General features: G+C 42.4%; 2 protein-coding genes across 4 annotated transcripts in view; one reads left to right on the forward strand and one right to left on the reverse strand.

The window, feature by feature from the left end:
• LOC133357558 (sucrase-isomaltase, intestinal-like) overlaps window positions 1–7102 on the forward strand; it is a 341356-nt gene extending 334254 nt beyond the window's left edge. For both annotated transcript variants that reach the window (XM_061575541.1, XM_061575542.1), the window contains exons 46-48: window positions 2073–2122; window positions 4593–4781; window positions 5290–7102. In XM_061575541.1, the coding sequence (XP_061431525.1) occupies window positions 2073–2122; window positions 4593–4781; window positions 5290–5358 (308 nt within the window). In that variant the 3' untranslated portion in view covers window positions 5359–7102. The remainder of the gene's footprint in view (window positions 1–2072; window positions 2123–4592; window positions 4782–5289) is intronic.
• Window positions 7103–7162: 60 nt separating this feature from the next.
• LOC133357560 (claudin-1-like) lies at window positions 7163–17333 on the reverse strand. 2 transcript variants are annotated; one of them, XM_061575546.1, is made up of 6 exons: window positions 17246–17333; window positions 12817–13055; window positions 12208–12372; window positions 11257–11338; window positions 8808–8890; window positions 7163–7803 (listed from the first exon to the last, which is right to left on the reverse strand). In XM_061575546.1, exons 1-6 carry the CDS (start codon window positions 17281–17283, stop codon window positions 7733–7735), a joined length of 678 nt encoding a protein of 225 aa, XP_061431530.1. In that variant the 5' UTR covers window positions 17284–17333; the 3' UTR covers window positions 7163–7732. The 2 variants fall into 2 exon arrangements, with proteins under 2 accessions (XP_061431530.1, XP_061431529.1); XM_061575545.1 differs by having other exon boundaries at window positions 8780–8890.
• Window positions 17334–19086: the final 1753 nt, after the last annotated feature.

The following is a 19086-nucleotide window of genomic DNA, read 5'->3' on the forward strand; positions in this document are numbered from 1 at the left end:
CGGACATGGTCGGATCTTGCAGTACCCATCACGACACGTGCCAAAGAATGTTGTACACGCTGCAGCTTACTCATGTTTTTGCCAGACGTCCAATAGAGTAGTGAATGTTCGGGTGTGTTATGGTCGTTGGGGTTTTTTTGCGTGAAAAAACAGCGGTCATAAATTGTTTACCATTTTCCCACATACATAGAAATGCCTGGCAGTAAACATAAGTTTACCTTTCGATTTAAAGCTTTCGTGACTGTAGGGATTCATCTTCTTGGTTCTTTCGGTAAGTCACGTAGAAGGGAAAAAATATCTGCATTTGCCAATAAATATGCTAAATTCATCTGTTGATATGAAAATTCCTTTGTCAAGGCGCCCTTCCCCCCCTAACCCAGCTTAAATATAAGCTGCCAAGCTTGGTGGTGTTCATTCAGACGCTATCTTTCTGACAGACCTGTACTTCACCTGAGGACGGCTGCTTGCGTTGTGACCAAAACGTCGTGAGAATTGTATTTGATTATGTTTTATTTGTATTATTTTATTATTTCCCTTCATCGTGACTTACCGAAAGAACCAAGAAGATAAGTTTACCTTTTTAACTAAATAACTAAGGGAGCTGCCCATGGTGCAATTGGTCAGCGCACAGGATTTTCAACCCAAAGGTCACCGGTTTCGATTCCATGTCCCGATGCAGCAACTTAAAAAAATACGCTTTGGTGAAGGCAGGAAGCATAGACAGGGGCATATAAGTGTAATAAAGGTCGTTGAGGCGACTTCTGGAATCCGGTCTTTTAATCAACTTGCATTACAGCTTTCCTTTACGCTGCTGACAGGCAGCGTGAGAGGGATAAATAGAGAGAGACGCACTGCCACGTGGCAACCCGGAGCCCCGCTCACACGTGCCCCCTTCCTCCATTCGTTCCCGTTCTGACCACGTGTCGTTCGTCTCCACCCCTATTTAATACCCGGGTCACGTGGTACGTTTCCACCAATCCTGGTTAGCCTCCATGGAATATTCCAGGCTCCCTCGTAGGCTCCCAGGACCACTCCCCTGACTCGTCTCCCCATTGGCTGTGGCCAAAGCCAGCAGAACCAATCCTCTACTTACAGCTGTCATCTTTCCATTACGTCAGGGCCACGCCCCTAGGCTTCCCCCCATTGGCTATAAACCAGGACCGGCAGAGCCAATCATCATGACGAGTTGTGATACGTCAGTGAACCGGATATATCCTCACATTACATAAGTAATGTAAAACGATGGGGTTTGCTGCCCTCTGCTGCTACTCATAATTACAAAGGCAAGAATTTGCGTCAATCCGTAAAATATAACGTTTTGGCCCATCAGCATATCAAAATCATAATATTATTCATACTGGAGGAATCCGATGAGCTATGAAGCTCTTTTTCACGAGTGTCCAGTAGGGCTGGTCAGAACGTTACAACAACAAACAATACAAAAAAACACAACAGGAGTGCAAAGTATAGGAAAAGTAAACAAATTACTTAAAAATAGATATATAAATAAAACTATGGGTCTTGTGGAACAATGTTTTCCAGCAGGAAATTATTAAAGCAAACAACCACTTTATTTTTTGTCGTCAGCAGCGTGGCCTATTTAACAAATGCCGCTGGCTTGCTGATGTTGTAGGTAAAAGCTCTCCACCAAAGACGCAGTGCAGCAACTTTGTACAAAGTATACGATACAAACATTGATGTGTTTTGCCCCGTGAACTGTTCTTTTGTATCTTGACTTAAAGCTTTCGTGACTGCCGGAATTCATATTCTTTGGGTGTTTCGGTAAAGTCACGTAGATAGGGGGGTTAGCCTTTAGAAGCAAACGCCCTTCCCCTGGTGACGACCGCTTGTGTTGCGATCGAAACGTCGTAGTTTTTTGTTATTTTCTTGGAACCTATCTACGTGACTTTACCGAAAGACCCAAATAATATGTTCTTTTGTATTGTAATTTAAATACACACGTAGGTGTTCAAGATGTATAAAGCAATATTATATATTAAGTACCATTCTTAGGGAGGATAGCAGCATTGCAGTATAGTACAATAATTTTTTCTGTTTTTGTTTTTCAACAGATACATTTGAAGCACAGAAATACTTTTTGACTGCGTTCCAAGTCACTAAGGTGAGTGGGTTGTGTGGTATAATTATGATATGCCTTAACCTTAAAGAACTCATATTTTTCTCTGACTGCCTTGCATGGGTAACAAAGACAGCAAATAACTTTGTTTCCCATCTGCCTCGTGAAAACGACAGACGACAATGAGCAATTCTGCAGACGAGATACAATAAGGATGAAAAATCATGCACATACACGGATTCTGCAATGCTTACCAACTCGTGTTTCTCCTTGGACACATTTCAATGTTCTTAATTCATGTTTATTACCTGCTGTGGCATGGATCAGAGCCGTGGACATTGCTGAAGACAATATAAAGTGTCCAAAGAATCCAAAGTGTGTTCAAAGAAGCACAGACTCGTCCTTTGCAATTGCATCGAGAGACAATGGATTCGAGAACTTAATCAGCCTAATGGCATCATTCAGACTGTTTTGAAAAGTAATAAACGGGGGCTTAGGCAGGACAGGTCTCGGGAAGGCAAATTAATTACATTAACACTCTTACTTTATTCATAATCAACGTTTTTGGGTTTAGATCGCGTTATTTATAAATGTGTCGTAACCCTCCACCACCCGACACGGCCAATCAGTAAAAATGTGTCACGTTGACAAAGACAAATAGTTCACTGCTTTAGCCCACCGGTGTGTTGAAGCCACAACATTTACAATTTGAGTACTGTTGTGGCTTCAACACACCGGTGGGCTAAAGCAGCGAACTATTTGTCTTTGTCAACGTGACACATTTTTACTGATTGGCCGTGTCGGGTGGTGGAGGGTTACGACACATTTATAAATAACGCGATCTAAACCCAAAAACGTTGATTATGAATAACATTGGTCGCGAAAGCCTACGTGTTAAACTGACTCTTACTTTAGCCACAGAACGGCTTAAGCATTGAGTGATTAATAATGCCGGGGAAGTTTAATGGGTGCTCACGTGTGTCTGGCAGGCCATTGATTGGCTTAGTGCAGGGGTCGGCAACCAAAATAACAAGAAGAGCCATTTCTTTCCAATTCGGTACAAAATTCAGTATTTCAAGAGCCGCAATGCATCTGAGTACATACGTACATATCGTCAAGAAGCAGCCCGTAAAGAGCCGCATGCGGCTCCGGAGCCGTAGGTTGCCGACCCCTGGCTTAGTGGGAGTGACGACTGCATTCCGAGAAACAGCTCTGACGTGAGAATTTTAATCTCACGACAACTTTTCCTTTTACCTCGACTTTCGGCATTTACGATCCTGCTACGATCATAGCCTGCCAGATTCACAAAAGTAAAGATAGAAGGAGCATTTTCTGTTCTCTGGATGATATATTGCCACCTTAAACTAAGAGTTCTACCCCCAGGAAACTAATTTGTATAGCTCACTTAAAAAAAAAATGTTGTATTGTACCAGATAAGGCTCACTGAACTATAGTTATTTTTCAGAAGGGACCTGGCCACAAGTTATAGCTCAACGAAGTGGCTTATCATGTGGAAATTTATAGCAACCAAACACTATAAGTGTACGTCGATTCTAAATGTGGAGGGGAAAACCGGAGGACCCTGAGAAAAATCCACGCAAGCGTGGCAAGAACATGAAAACTCCAAATATAAAACAGGCGTCAGGGTCGGGATCGAGCCCGTGACCTCATGTGCACCAGACAACGTAGTTAACATCTCCCAACCGCAGCACCCCACTTTGCCAGGAGGACCAGCAGGTGGTGATGCGACTGGGTCAACCCATTAACGGCGTCTCTCACACAGGCCCAACGTTGTCATTGTTTTTTTTTACATTGGAGAACATCTCCAAAATCAGAGATTACTTCTTGGCAGAGCATAAAGTTAACCGTTTGCAAGTGAGACCACATGGGGACAAGACCAGAGACCTGAGACCCCCCCAGCAACGCTCCAGGAACGGTCTGAAATTTTCAGAAATGCCCGTGGGAAATCAACATCTGCATCTGCTGTTTTTGTCTCAATTTCTCTGTCTGTCAGCCTCACATTTTCTTTATCTGTCGGTTTTTTTACATTATTTCCTCATCTCTCTTCTCAACTTACCTCTTTCTGAGATTATCTACTTACGCGTCTCTTGCACTTGTGTCTCTCTGCCATGCTCCATGTGTATATGTTGCCTTACCTATGTATTGTCTTTATAGATTGTTTTCGTATCTGTATCTTACAGAGTGTGTCTGTATCTGTTTGTGTCTGTCCATCTCACTTTGTCTCTTGACGTGTCTCGCTGTTTGTTTCTCTCTCCCCGTGCTTCTATCTTCACCTGGTTGTCTTGTTTTTTCCAAGCATCTATCCATCTCCCTGTCCTCTCCATGTCTGTCATACTGTCGAAAAACTCACTCCAGATCTACCCCCTAATTATTTTCCCCACCACCCATGCCTCTTAATTGTCACACACACGATTTGCTTTTCTTTGGCTATCACAATGCTTCACAATGTTGCTGACCATGTATTGTACTTGATGTGGTGGTGCGGTGTGAACAGACTGGCGCTGTGAGCACCCTGCGTAAAACGCTTGCACACAACAACGCAGAAAGCGATGCAGCCGGGCTCGTGCTGGAGTCGGTGAAAGTCCTGGGTATCGCGACGGGCACAATCACATCTGCTAAGCTGGATATTAATAGCAGTGGCATATTCAGGGATGTAACCATCAGTCAAGTCTCAGGAACACAAGTAAGTCTTCTGTATTCACACACATTTTAATGCTCCCAGTCACGAATGATCACATTTCCGTCTGTACCGCAGTCCAAAGGTGAGGTCGTATATGTGACGTTGTATTGTGGCCATTATTGATGCTATTAATATCTTTCGGTAAAGTCACGTAGATGAAAAAAATATATAATAATAATATTAAATAAATTAAAATAACTAAATTAAATCACGACGTTTCGGAGGCAACACAAGCTTCCGTCATCAGGTGGTACAGCCACAGCAAAATTACTGATGACGGAAGCTTGTGTTGCCTCCGAAACGTCGTGATTTAATTGAGGGTTTTTTTTCATCTATGTGACTTTACCGAAAGAACCAAAGAGTATGAATCCTTGCAGTCACGAAAACTTCAAATCTAGAACTATAAGGGAGTGTTAATGACAAAATTTGGTACTTTTGTTAGTATCTGTGCTTGTACACTGCTGGCAGTGCGATCTTCTATTTGTTCGTGTCATTTTGTTTCTGTTTTTAGATCCTTATCATTGAGTTACAAGGCGAAAATGTAATGTTGACATCACCCTTCACCATCACTTGGGAGTAACCTACAACGCAAACGCTGAAATATTTCCACCATCTGTGACCCTCAAGACCTGCCCTTATCGAAGTTCTGCTGTTGGCTAGTGTTACTGTAAGAGATGGTACAATCCGCTTCACAAAATTACACCCTTCATTCCTTCATATGCAGAACATACCAACTGGTGTATTCAACTTAAAACAGGGGTTGGGGAGCCGACAGTCACGTGCGTCCCATACAGACCAACAACTTCAGTTCATACGACCAGGAGCCACACGGGGTGCACAACCTCAAAACAGCCTGCAAACTACACTACCAGCGTCTTAGCAGCACCAATCTGGCGCTAGAAGTGGATATTTTTCAACCTGCCGTCACTGTGCTTCTGATATCTGTGTGCAGTCAATGCACACAGGCCTCGAGTAATTAAGGTTGAGTGTCAACGGCATTTTTAAATCCTTTATATTAAGTTCGCTTGCTTGCGTGCTTGCTTGCTTGCGTGCTTGCGTGCTTGCGTGCTTGCTTGCTTGCTTACGACCGTGTAAATCTTTCGGTCGTTTTTTAACCCACTTCCCATGATCCAATCGAGTTGACATTTTCCACACAGACTCGTTGTGCGTGACAATTAATGTTAGTGAAATTTTTTTTCCAAAATTTTACACTGTTTAGGGAAAACAAATTAAATATTTAATTACCAATTGTTTAATACTGCAGACAATCATCTGACCCATAGGTGGCAGCCATCTCAAGCCAGAGGACGAGAGGACTCTAGCCGCCACGCATATAAAGGATTTAGAGTGAAAAACTTTGTTTTTACGGGTTATACTTGTTAAGTCCTATTTAGCACTCCGTACGGATACCCAACCCCTGACGAAAGGCATGACTCTGGATAAGGTTGATTGACGGGTGTTGAATCCATGCTTGGTCAAGTTTCAGGTTAAGGAACCCGCAGAATGGCAAAATGCATTAGCCACGTATATTAATTTGGCTACCTCAGCAGACGCTTCTAAATTGGAGGGAATATGGTTCGTGTGAGATTTTTGTTTCTATCTCTGCAATTGTCAATTTTAATCACCAGTGATGGGTGTTAATTCAGCTTCAAACCAGTGAGGATGGATAAAAAAACACATTAGTCAAAAACCCCGTGTTAAAAGAAAAAATATTTAAAAGGCGACATTTTCAGGAAGGACCCTGTTTCACAGCAAGTAAACAAACGCAGAAGACCCCTTGCCCGAAACGTTGCCAATTATAATTTGTTTCCCTTTTAAGGCCGGTGCCGTTGACGAATGCGAGTGGATTTTTTTGTTGTTCTGTGCCTACGCGCCACTGCCAAAGCAGCATCACCACACACGTCCGTTGAATTGTAAGAAAATGTTTAATAAACGAATACAAAGTATACATTTAAATATGAATAACATCGTTTTGGTGGGGAGGAGAGCTCCCCGCCTTCTCATTATCCTCTTCTAGTTCTCGTTGTGTGATTGCTCCATTATCGACTGTAACTTAGCAACCTCTCAGTAATTTACTTGATGGGTTTTTTTCGTGTAATTACCACTTAATTGTTGATTGTGCATTTTATTCATTTTCCGGTAAGAGCTTTTATATTTGTTGTCATCCGCTGCAGAAGAACAAGCGTAACGCCGATGTCTGTACGCAACCGTCGTCTCTCGTTTAAAACTTGCTTGTAGATTATCTGGAGCTCCTAACACCGAGCGAAATTGCGTGCAAATGTAACAATTTCATGTGATCAATAATAAATTACTGTCTATTTTAACATGAGCACTGTGTAACATCACGTTAACATCAGTAAATATACAGCAAGTACGGCATCAATAGGTTCATGCACAGATTATATTCATGACTAATAATTTGCTTCTGAAGATATATACTTTATCTCGCTAGAATGTGGAGAATGGTCACGTAAGCAAGGTCCGCTGTGCACACTTGTATCTTTCAATATTCCAGCTTTTTATAGTGCTTTTACCAGATTCTGGCCTCAGAATGTGCAACACACAAGTTTCCCTTCATAAGCAGACGCGTTATGCATTTTAATACTACACACACCAATCTATAAATGCTCGCCATTTACGCTTTAATACACACTTGTGTTTTATAGCACTCCGATGCTGTGATTCGGGTTGTAACACATGCTGATTAGCATGATGTCCGACGTTTCGCTCCATATGCTGAACAAGATACCAACACGCGTTGAAGATGCTCTCAGCACGTGGACACTTTTCATCGGATATCATTCCACGTGGCGCCTATCTGAAAACACAGGGCTCACTGGACTCACAATGTGGACTTCTGACAAGTTTGATAAAACTTTGAACAGAGACTGAGGTCCCTTGACTTGAGTCCAACATGCTTCAGACGTACATGTTGGCCCTGTAATTATTGGCGCTTAGCTCTGAAGGCTGCCTCTTGTACGTCCTTGGCAGCATCGGAGATGCGTGTGGATTTGACAGAGCAATCCTGAGAGGGTCCGGAAGAGTCGAGAGTTAGTCAGTTTGTTTGTCCTTTATTACACTTCGCAAAAAACTAGAGAATATTATTTAGTTCCACTCTCGCAACTTTCCGGCGCGTATCTTGGTTGTGTTCGTCAAATATTCTTCAAATGTACTTCAGGAAGTATAACTAGACGAACATTTTTATTATTATATTTTACCAGGTAAGGCCCACTGAGATATAGAGCTCTTTTTCAGAAGTGACCTGGCCACAAATAAAAGGTCAACATAGTGGCTCATCATCATGTGGAAATTATAGCAGCAAAATACTAGAAATGCATGTGTCTAAATGTGGAGGGGAAAAACCGGAGGGCCGAGAGACTAATCCACACAACCACGGGGAGTAACACGCAGACTCCAAATATACAGGCGTCAGGATCGGGATCGAACCCACGGCCTCCTGTGTACCAGGCGAGGTAGTTCAAATCTCACCACCATGGCTGTATACTACAGGTGTACCTCTAACATGGGAGGCAAAACGTCACCAAAGAGACGGGAGCAGCGCTCGCCACTGCTATCCCAAAAGAGCAGCTTTTAGCACATTTCTCATTCATCGAGCCGTGAAAACCAACTACATCAATACGTTGATTCAGATATTCAATCGGTTCCTCGCGCAATGCGCCGACCACTACACTACTTCAAAGTCAAAGATCCCCGGTATTGCCTTAACAAATTGTGGGGGTAAGTGCTGTTAGCGAGCACCAATGAAGACTGGTACAGCACACGAAGGGGGTAGGTGGCCAGCACCACGCCGGACCGCCTTTGTCTCCTTCGTGGCGATGTCTACACACTCATTTGAGGCTGAGTCGACCTAGGGAAGGCCCAGGACCAGTTCAAATAATCGTCACTGGTGTTGGCCGTGAGCGGGCATCTAACTCGGGTCACCGGATTGGGAACACGGCACGAAAAAAACGGTTGCACTACCACTACAAAGACGCACACACCTGGGCTGCCTGTATGATCGCCCAACACCTGAACAGACGATGATGGTCCCTCCGGTCAGTGTGAGCAAGGCGCTCGCCCATCCAATAAATAAGGCAGTGCCAAGTTCGTACCTGCAAGGAGATGACAGACAAATATACATATGTCTATAGCAAGTCAGTCGAAATTAAAATAATAAGATTCATGTATGTTGGCTTGCAACTGCAATGATGATGGGCTGAGTTGATCCCTGACTGGGATTTGAATCCTACACCTTATTTCCATTACAATACTTATTTACCCAGGAATACTTCAGAGTCGCATGACATTTCCTGGAGGGTTCTGCCTAATTATCACAGTAGGGGGGTGAATATTCTTGGGTTTTTTCAGGTAAAGTCACGTAGGTAAAAAATTAAAATTAATAAAAGTAAAATTAAAAAATTTAAAAAATCACGACGTTTCGGAGGCAACACAAGCTTCCGAAACGTCGTGATTTTAATTTTTTTCTATTTTACTTTTATTAATTTTAATTTTTTACCTACGTGACTTTACCGAAAAAATCCAAGAATATGAATCCTTGCAGTCACGAAAGCTTCAAATCTAAAATAAGTAGGGGGGTGATTGAGAGTTGAGCACTGCCGGCAGTAAATCCCAAATTAATAAAATGCTCTTTCTCACCTTGCTTACTAAACAAAATGTTGGAGGTCAATCGGAGCACTGAACTGGCAGTCGTGTATGATTAAACCGGCTTCTCAAGTGTTGGGAGTTGAAGGGTTTAGCCCTGTCAACCAATAACTGCACAAATAAACTCATTACATAAATTCTAGTTCTTTGGGTCTTTCGGTAAAGCCACTTAGATAGAAAAATTATAATAAAAAATATCACGACGTTTCGATCGCAACACAAGCAATAATCAGGTGAAAAAAAGATAGCGGCAGAACTGCTGAGGCAGGAAAAAATATAGCGGGTGAGTTGCTGAGGCAGGATGTTATGAAGGGTTTAGATGGGTGTAGCCCAAGGGTCATAAGCGAGGTGGGTGGGGTTAGAGATGAAATTTGCATGTAAATGTAAGATCCGAGATCTGGGCTACCTCCTGTGGAGGTGGCCATTGTATTGTGAGAGATTAGCATGTCAATGTAAGAAAAAACGAGAGCCACCACCACATCGAGGAAAACGAGCAACGGTGGCTGTGTTAGTGAGACATTTAGCCTGTATGGATACATTTCAACACCGAGAACTAAAAAACAAAACCATAAGTTTAAGTGTCATGTGACGAACTCTAACGTGGGGGTTGCACTGCTCGGCAAGAGATCTGAGTGAAGTCTCCATCCCATTGAATGACACCGAGAGCATAGTTGTGAAAATATGGGGTAAAAATTTAACCCGTAAAAACAAAGTTTTTCACTATAAATCCTTTATATGCGTGTTCAATGGGCCACAACCCAGCCCACATTGGTCTTTGAAACGGGCGGCTAGAGTCCTCTCGTCCTCTGGCTTGAGATGGCTGCCACCTATGGGTCAGATTATTGCCTGCCACCATTAAGCAATTGGTAATGAAATATAATTTTTTGTTTTCCTAAAAAGTGTAAAATTTTGGAGAAAAAAAATTCACGAAAATAAATTGTCACGCACAACGAGTCTGTGTGCAAAATGTCAGCTCGATTGGATCACGGGAAGTGGGTTAGAAAACGACCGAAAGATTTGCACGGTCGTAAGCACGCAAGCAAGCAAGTGAACTTAATATAAAGGATTTAAAAAGACCAAAACGTCATTTGCATACAGGTAGTCCCCGACTTACAATATTTCGATCTTACGATGGCGATAGCGATATGACAAAATTGTAAAATATTTTAGATTTCGCTGCGGCAGGCAAACGCAGCAGCGTACGAGGTACGATACTGTACGTTGGGACGCTGCCGGGATGTACTGTACGCATATAGTTTATACAGTACGGTATTGTAAATTGCTCTGCTTTGCTAAATTATCACCATTCTTTAAGACTCCTGGGTAGGCTAGGCCATTTTTGACTTACGATATTTTCAACTTACGATGGGGTCGTCGTAATGCATCTCCATCGTAAGTCGGGGACTACCTGTATTAATTTCGTTCATTCAAGGCCTGATAATTATACACGTTGTTTAATTCGCCATGTGAAGAGCACTCTCTGCTTTCCATGTGTACGTGGCAGAGCCGGCCCAGCTACCAAGCGACCCTTGCAATTGCAAAGGGCCCCGTGGCCAGCAGAGGGCCCCCTAGAGTCACTGCTAGCTAGTGGGTGAAAAAAATCATACATCAAAGGGGCCTCCAACCAAATTTTGCTTAGGGCCCCCAAAGGTCTAGGGCCGGTTCTGGTACGTGGGCTGCTCGTGAAAACGACGCCTATTTGAAGTGACTTCAGAAATAGTTCTGCGATATCAACTTCCGGGGCTGGGGGCAAATTGTCCCAAATGCAAGGTGAGCAAAGACATGTCGATCCGTCAAGGGGCGCACGAGGACTCACTTTGCCCCGATGATGGTGGGATCGTAGTACTCGACTGTGACGCGGTACGCATACCACGACACAGCGCTCACAATCAGCAGGCCTGGGGCAGTGTAGAGACAGGCAGCAGCAACAAAGCAGCAGCAGCTATAAGCAGGACCAGAGTGACAGCTGCCAAGAAACTAGTTCTCAAAGGGCCCTCCCATTTTGAAGAAGCAGCCAATGCCTAAAAGTTACGTACGTATATATATATTTCAGAATGAGAATAATTGTTTATTCCTGGCGGAATCCGATGAGCTATGAAGCTCCTTTTCACAAATTTCCAGCACTAATATGTAATAACTATTACCGGAGTGTGTTAGTCCCAGTAGCCTTCGGGACTTTCCTGAACGAGAGTTTTTCCCAGCACTATTTGTTTTTAACGGGAAAAATCTGAACCAGTTACCACATTCCGAGTCCTCATTCAATAATTTTGAATGTTATTCAGAGACAGTATCTAACTTAATTTGGTTTACAATTAATTCGAATCATTCCCTTACCATTATTTAGTTGCATCCTTGTCATTTATTGTACCACGAACCACCGGCCTTTGTTCGCTATGACATTCATGCCTCAACCAAACTCAATGACTCGTACCGCATTCGCTGTTTCCTCTCATCCATCCTCTATTTAACTACCTGCTTTGCATTGGTCGTTTTGCAAATCTCTCTCATCGTCTGTGTTGTAAAGTTCCAGTCTATGCATGTATGATGAACTTATTTCCCACAGTACGTAGCCAACCGTGCTTATCGGAGGTGCGGGGGTAGGACAACAAACTAAATACAAGACGCAGTTATAAAGAAATTAGTTTTCAATTTAGATGTGTTATGCTCTATCTCAGCCACCCCTACCCGGAATACCCCAGTTAATCGAGAATTAACTGCACGTGTAGAGCATCCCGATACGGTATATGCTAAACGAGAGTCGGCGTACCTTGTAGAATGCAGATGAAGCCAGTGATGAATGTGATGTTTCTCTTTGCTTTGTCACTCACGAAGCTGATCCTTACGCACGTCATGCCGAATGGAGAGCAGATCATGGCCAAACACCCCAAGAATACGGAGGTTATCATGAACGCCCTGCATGCCTGCACATAGTCTGAAGAAGAGTGCTCGTTAGTAGCTTGCGCGTCGTCAATGTCCGTTGTTGTAATGTCTGGCAGTCATTACAACAACGGACATTCATTACAGCAAGTGATGGGACAACTGCATAGAGAAGGCTGCAAAGTGCGAGGTGTACGGAGTACGAGGCAATTGTGTCCATTGGCCATCTGGGATCCACCACTGTGATGAGGGAACTGCAGTTGAAGAACATTCGTACTCGTTATCGCACAGCAAGCACAATCATGCAACGACATTGGCGATTCAGGTGCAAAGTTCTCGACAAAGCGCCGTCGCGGCAATCGTGAAAATAAAGTGGTGTCGTATCGTAATTAACCATTCACGTGGCCCGGACATCGTCGTCATCTGACAATGCCACTGCAGCTCTCGCTGCACATTGTGACCAAGGTGCTGTGCATGAGGGGGTCCCCCCCTTCCTCACTCTCCAGCTTGAAGACGGTGAGGTGGGGACGGCAGTGCACAGCGCCCAGGGCATTGCCGGCGCAGTTCATCCACAGGCCCTGGAAGACCCAGGTGGCAGTGATGACAGAGGAGGCTCGGCTCGTCACGCGCCACTCGTTCATGGCTGTTGCCACCGTGGCTCCGACCCAACCCAGGCACGCGATGATCGTGCCCAGCACCTGTAGGCAGGTGCCGCTCATCTCAACCGAGCTTGGAGCCCTTGTTGACAATGAGATGTGATGACACACAAACAATGGGACGTCATGAGACACAAACAATGGGATGTGATGACACACAAACAATGGGATGTGATGACACACAAACAATGGGATGTGATGACACACAAACAATGGGACGTCATGAGACACAAACAATGGGATGTGATGACACACAAACAATGGGATGTGATGACACACAAACAATGGGATGTGATGACATACAAACAATGGAATGTGATGACACGCAAACAATGGGACGTCATGAGACACAAACAATGGGATGTGATGACCCGCAAACAATGGGATGTGATGACACACAAATAATGAGATGTGATGACACACAAACAATGGAATGTGATGACATGCAAACAATGGGACGTCATGAGACACAAACAATGGGACGTGATGACACGCAAACAATGGGATGTGATGACACACAAACAATGTTGATGACACGCAAACAATGGGATGTGATGACGCACAAACAATGGGATGTGATGACATACAAACAATGGGATGTGATGACACACAAACAATGGGATGTGATGACACGCAAACAATGGGACATCATGAGACACAAACAATGGGATGTGATGACACACAAACAATGGGATGTGATGACACACAAACAATGGGATGTTATGACATAGGAGAAGGATTTTCACTTATAGAGAGCTTAAATTCCTTGGCATCTCAAAGCGCCTTACAGCACATCCCATCTCATCAACTCGTTCGATTTCCCTGCGGGAGAACCCCCGTGGCAGCCATCCCATGCAGTACCGGACTATAAATAGGTATATACAAACAAATAAATGCAATCAAGTACTGCATTGCGTTGGCAGTGGTGCACAAGCACAAATAATAAGACAATACCTGTCATATGCATCAATATCACTGCCCAAAAAGGAAAACAAATGGCTATTGTGAAAGTTAAGACTCTCGTATTAAATGAAATGCATTGTAAAATGTTATTCAATGTTATATATTGAGATACATTGTGTTTTTTATATGTGCATATTGCAATGATGTTAAACGTAAATGTTGGATTCGTTCATGTTTGAAAACCCCAGTTAATTTTCAGTACATTTGGTAAAGGAAATCTGCATATTACTGCATTTTCCAGCTATCGTATCGCTAGCTATAGGACCTGTTCATAGAAGCCCTTGGGCGGCTGATCCACTCTAATAACCAGGTGTTCCACTTACATGGAATTTGAGTTTAATTAACCACGACAATAATGATGTCACCCCCTTATTAGCAAATACAAGTGCTGATATTGCCCATGAGGATGGTTATCAGACACTTTTCAATTACGCTTTCAAGTTACACTTGAGTAGTTGTGTTGATCGGACATTCATGAAGCAAAATAAGATGGTGTGACATCATTTTATTCTGCATAATCTGCCACTGCTGGATGAAGGCTTCCATGAACGATCATTATTCAATATGTATTCAGTTACAACACACACAATGCATCATATATATGTAATTTACACACACTGCAAAAGAAGTGTTTTAGAAAGTAAACATTAATTTAAATTAACACGTAGGCTTTCGCGACCAGTATTATTCATATTAAAGGCTTTTGGGTTTGATCGCCTAAGTATAAATGTGTCGCAACCCTCCACCACCTGACACGGCCAATCACTAAAAAAATGTCACGTTAATAAAACGTCAAGTAGTTACTTCTTCAGTCCACCGGTGTGTTTGAAAAGTGAATCCACAACATTTAGAATTTAAGTACGTTTCGCTGGTAATTACATTCAGCATCTTCGGGCGATTTGCCAGAACAGTGAAGCCATCCACCTGCTTCCGATCTTAAATAGCGCAAGATGACGTCATCATTGTTGAACCTTATCAGGTTTTGAGATCAAAGGCGAAGGTAGGGGGGTATTGTAATTATATAATAGATTAGTAATCAGTTGTTTAGTACGTGATTCCTCTATAAGGAAATGTAATATGTATTGTGTATTACTTAATAATACTCTTCTAGGCTGCGCTAAGTCTATAGCTATCCGAGCGGTTAGAATTTTTGGTATTTCTCTCAATTTCGATGGATTATCTAATTCGTCTTGGCCAGTAATAATTAGTTTTGCATGACACTTCAACGTTATCAAAATCTATTGAATGTCCTTGTTGGCAAGCATGTTCTGCCACTGCCAACAGTTGTGTTTGAGATCATTTAAAGCGTATAATTATTAAGTAATGTGCAATACATATTAATTTCCTTAGAGGAATCACATACTAATTAACTGATTACTAATCTATTATATAATTACAATACCCCCCTCCACCTCTGCCTCTGATCTCGAAACCTGATGGGGTTCAATGATGACGTCGTCCTGCACTATTTAAGACCGGAAGCAGGTGGATGGCTTCACTATTCTGGAAAATCGCTCAAACATGCTGGATGTAATTAGCAGCGAAACGGCGTACTCAAATTATAAATGTTATGGATTCACTCTTCAAACACACCGTTGGACTGAAGAAGTAACTAATTGGCGTTTTGTTAACGCGACACATTTTTTAGTGATTGGCTGTGTCGGGTGGTGGAGGGTTGCGACACATTTATACTTACGCTGATTTAACACAAAAGCCTTTATTATGATTACATTAAATGTTAAACATTCGATAGATTCTGAATTTCAATTAAACTCAATCATCACGCAATATATTTTTTCACCGGTTTTGTATCGCACAGTTAAAATGGTGCAAAAGGTGTTGTGTAAACAGGGCAGGATTAACGCCTAAAAAAAATATTTGCACAACTTCATGGTTTAAACACAATACCACAGCACGATAATACACCCCTTCGTGTAATTTAGTCGTCTCAGCCGTGGCGTCAGTGTTTAGACCAGTTGTGTTCTAATGTTTCCATATATGTTCGTTGTAAGTTTGATTCAGCTTTGTAATTCGTATACCACATTTAAAAAAAAACTAGAATTGAAATAACAGAGGTGAATAACAATGGCGCGTTTGCCCTTGGGCATGGGTGGTGGTACAACAACAGTAAAGGGTAGATATTGAATGTTGGAGGGCACCCTGAAATAATAACCTGGGCCCTCCATCGTACTTCATCCGGCTCGATAATAAATGAACTTTGAAATGAACTTTGAAACTTTGATGGATGAAAGTAACACATTGACATCAATTTGGAAGCAATGGCGTGTATTTCCAGGTTGCAATGTAATCTACGAATGATGTATACAGGGTGCTTCAACAATTGTTAACACTTATACGGGATTACTCTTTGGTTCTTTCGGTAAAGTCACGTAGAAAATAAAATTTAATAATATAATAAACTTATATGGGACTATCGTTTTTAATGGAAAAAGAACGGATAATACACTCGAACATGAAAACAAATGTATGTTAATAGCTTCAAGAAGTCAGTCTCCACTTGTTCAGCATCATTTGTCCAACGCATGCCTGGAATCTTCTCCAGGTGGTCTCCAGAGCCCGGAGGCACATTTCTTGTGGTATTGTTGCCAATTCTCAGAAGTGTTAACATTTTTTGAAGCATTCTGTATATATAAGAAAAAGTAGCAGGTAAGGCCCACTTAGCAACTCTTTTTCAGAAGCGACCTGGCCACAAATGACAGCTCAACGAAGTGGCACATTACGTGGAAATCTATAGCAGCCAAATACGCTTAAACGCATGTTTATCAATACAGGCGTCAGGGTCGGTATCGAACCCACGATCTCCTGTATACCAGACGAGGTAGCTAACATCACGTCACCGTGGCGCTCCATATATGCTTTACTACCAAATAGTAATTAAGATGAACATTTATACTTACAAGTGTCTTCCCATTCTCTAACATTGATATTACGAGATTGGTGGATTTGACAATAAAACATTACTGAACGGACATTTGGTGTTTGGCACCAAAGCTGTGGAACGGGCTTACCCAGAAATGCTAACACAGATCCGATTGAAGAATACGTTGATGGCATGTTTAGAGCGCATAACTCAAATGGAGTCGGCATACATTGCCAATGCTTTGAACACAATAATGCTCTCGCTGATTTGTTTGCTCTTGCCTCGAGATGTACATAGCATGGGAGGTGTGGTGTAAAGAATACATAACAAAGTTAAATATCTCTGCAAAAACACTTCTGTGTAATAATATAGTTATGCTCAGTACTATTGACTTTAGGAAGTTCATATTAAGCAAATCGAGCCCTTACCTTCTGCAAAGAAGCAAACTTTTATGTTCCAAGAACATTCACTGACCGCAGAAAATGCTTGTCCTTGTTAGTAACCCGCGCGCGTGTGCATTGTTGCTGCTTCATTGAAAACTTAATTATTAATTCGACTTGGAGCTGTGCAATTATTATTTTAACTAACGTGTAAATATGGTGTATTATTAATTTGTACGAGCTGATGGGGCAAAAAACAATGTGTGTGTTTGGCATAGCCACCACGGATTTCAAAAGTTAAACTCTTACTCGCTCTGGTGCATGATTGTGCTAACTTGAGCACTTTTAAGTGTCATGCTGCAGCTTAATGAGTAATATTTGCGTGCTTTTCAGGTCAGATAATCATTTGAAATTTGAGGCGTTGTTTCGTTTGTACAGCCGGTCGCTTTTGCACAGAATATCTGTGAGGAGCCATGTTGGAGCTAAGGGTGACACGGCGGCGAGATGTTAATGACATCGCCCGGTATACAGGGTGTGGGTTCAATCCAGTTTGCATGTTCTCCCCGTGGTCGCGTAGATTTTTCTCCGGGTCCTCCGGTTCTTTCCCTCCACATTTAGAAATATTCGCGTTTAGTATTTAGCTTAAATACATTTCCACGTGTTAAGCCACTTCTTTTGCGCTCTGCTTTGTGATGGCCAGGTCGCTTCTGAAAAAGAGCCGTATAGCTCAGTGGGCCTTACCTGGTCAAATAAAATTGTTGTTGTAGTCATAGTAGTTGTTCAGCATGATGTCCGACGTTTTGCACCACATGCTGTGAGGTGAGTCCGTTTATTTCAGGCAATGCCTACTGAGCACAGCAGCTCGTTTTCAACGGCTGAGTATTGTACGTAGGAATGGAGGGTTTACAGGGGTTGCATAAAACAAAGGAAAGTATACATATGCATGACTAATAATTATTAATAATAATAAACAATCAGAACTATTTACAATGGAAATCTAGTCAGCAATGCAAAATAACATTCTTCATGACACTTGTGAAAGGAACTCGCATATGGCATTTAACCAGAATGCACATCGTACAGCACAACAACTGTGAACGCCCACAGGAGTTGGTATATTTGTAGGGATTTTAAGATTCTCAGCCCACACAAAGACTTCCAACCAAAACTTGCTTAAAACATTCAAGGATATACCCTCATTAATAACTTTATAATTTAGTGAGAATTTCACGGCTAATAATGATACTAAAGGACTTTAATGAACGTCAACACCGTTGATTTGTTATCGGTGAGTGTAAACACACTTGTCAGCAACGTTGGTTATGGTGAGAGTCCGGAGTCCGATCAGCCAACTCCGGTCCGATGAGCACAGTGCACAAACGAAGCCACTTTTACTCTACATGCCTCATTTATCTCATACCAGAGATACCACCATGACAGATGAAACCGTTCAAAGAGGAGGAAAAGGTGCAACCCTAAAACTTATTGCTGCTAGCAGAAGGACCTACACTCGACGAAGTGCTCGAGAGCTCATCTCAAATATATTCTTAGGTTTTTTCGGTAAAGTCACGTAGGTAAAACATCAAAATTAATAAAAATAAAATAAAATAAAGATCACGACGTTTCGGAGGCAACACAAGTCTCCGCAGTCACGAAAGCTTCAAATCTAGACATCTCAAATATATTTTGGCCTAATTGTCCATACCAGTAAGACATCTTGGAAGAGGAGGGAGTACCCACGTTTTACCCCTACCACACACAACCCGCTAATGGATATACACAGTTGGGTGGAGAGAGACAGGAAGATTTAAGACACATGCTACTTGTTTCAACTGCCAGAACGATTGGACAGATGACCTCTGCAAGTGCAGTGTACAGTTAAACCTTGC

This window comes from Lethenteron reissneri, chromosome 58, assembly GCF_015708825.2.
Source record: "Lethenteron reissneri isolate LAM-NWPU_2019-01 chromosome 58, ASM1570882v1, whole genome shotgun sequence".
NCBI classification, from domain to species: domain Eukaryota; kingdom Metazoa; phylum Chordata; class Hyperoartia; order Petromyzontiformes; family Petromyzontidae; genus Lethenteron; species Lethenteron reissneri.

Coding starts and splice junctions, on each gene's coding strand:
- LOC133357560 (XM_061575545.1), bottom strand. CDS start 17,283: ATGTTCTTGGAACATAAAAGTTTGCTTCTTTGCAGAAG. Junction 12,373..12,816: donor CACCGTCTTCAAGCTGGAGA/GTGAGGAAGGGG, acceptor ACTCTTCTTCAG/ACTATGTGCAGGCATGCAGG. Junction 7,804..8,779: donor CGATCATACAGGCAGCCCAG/GTGTGTGCGTCT, acceptor GGACCCTCTCAG/GATTGCTCTGTCAAATCCAC.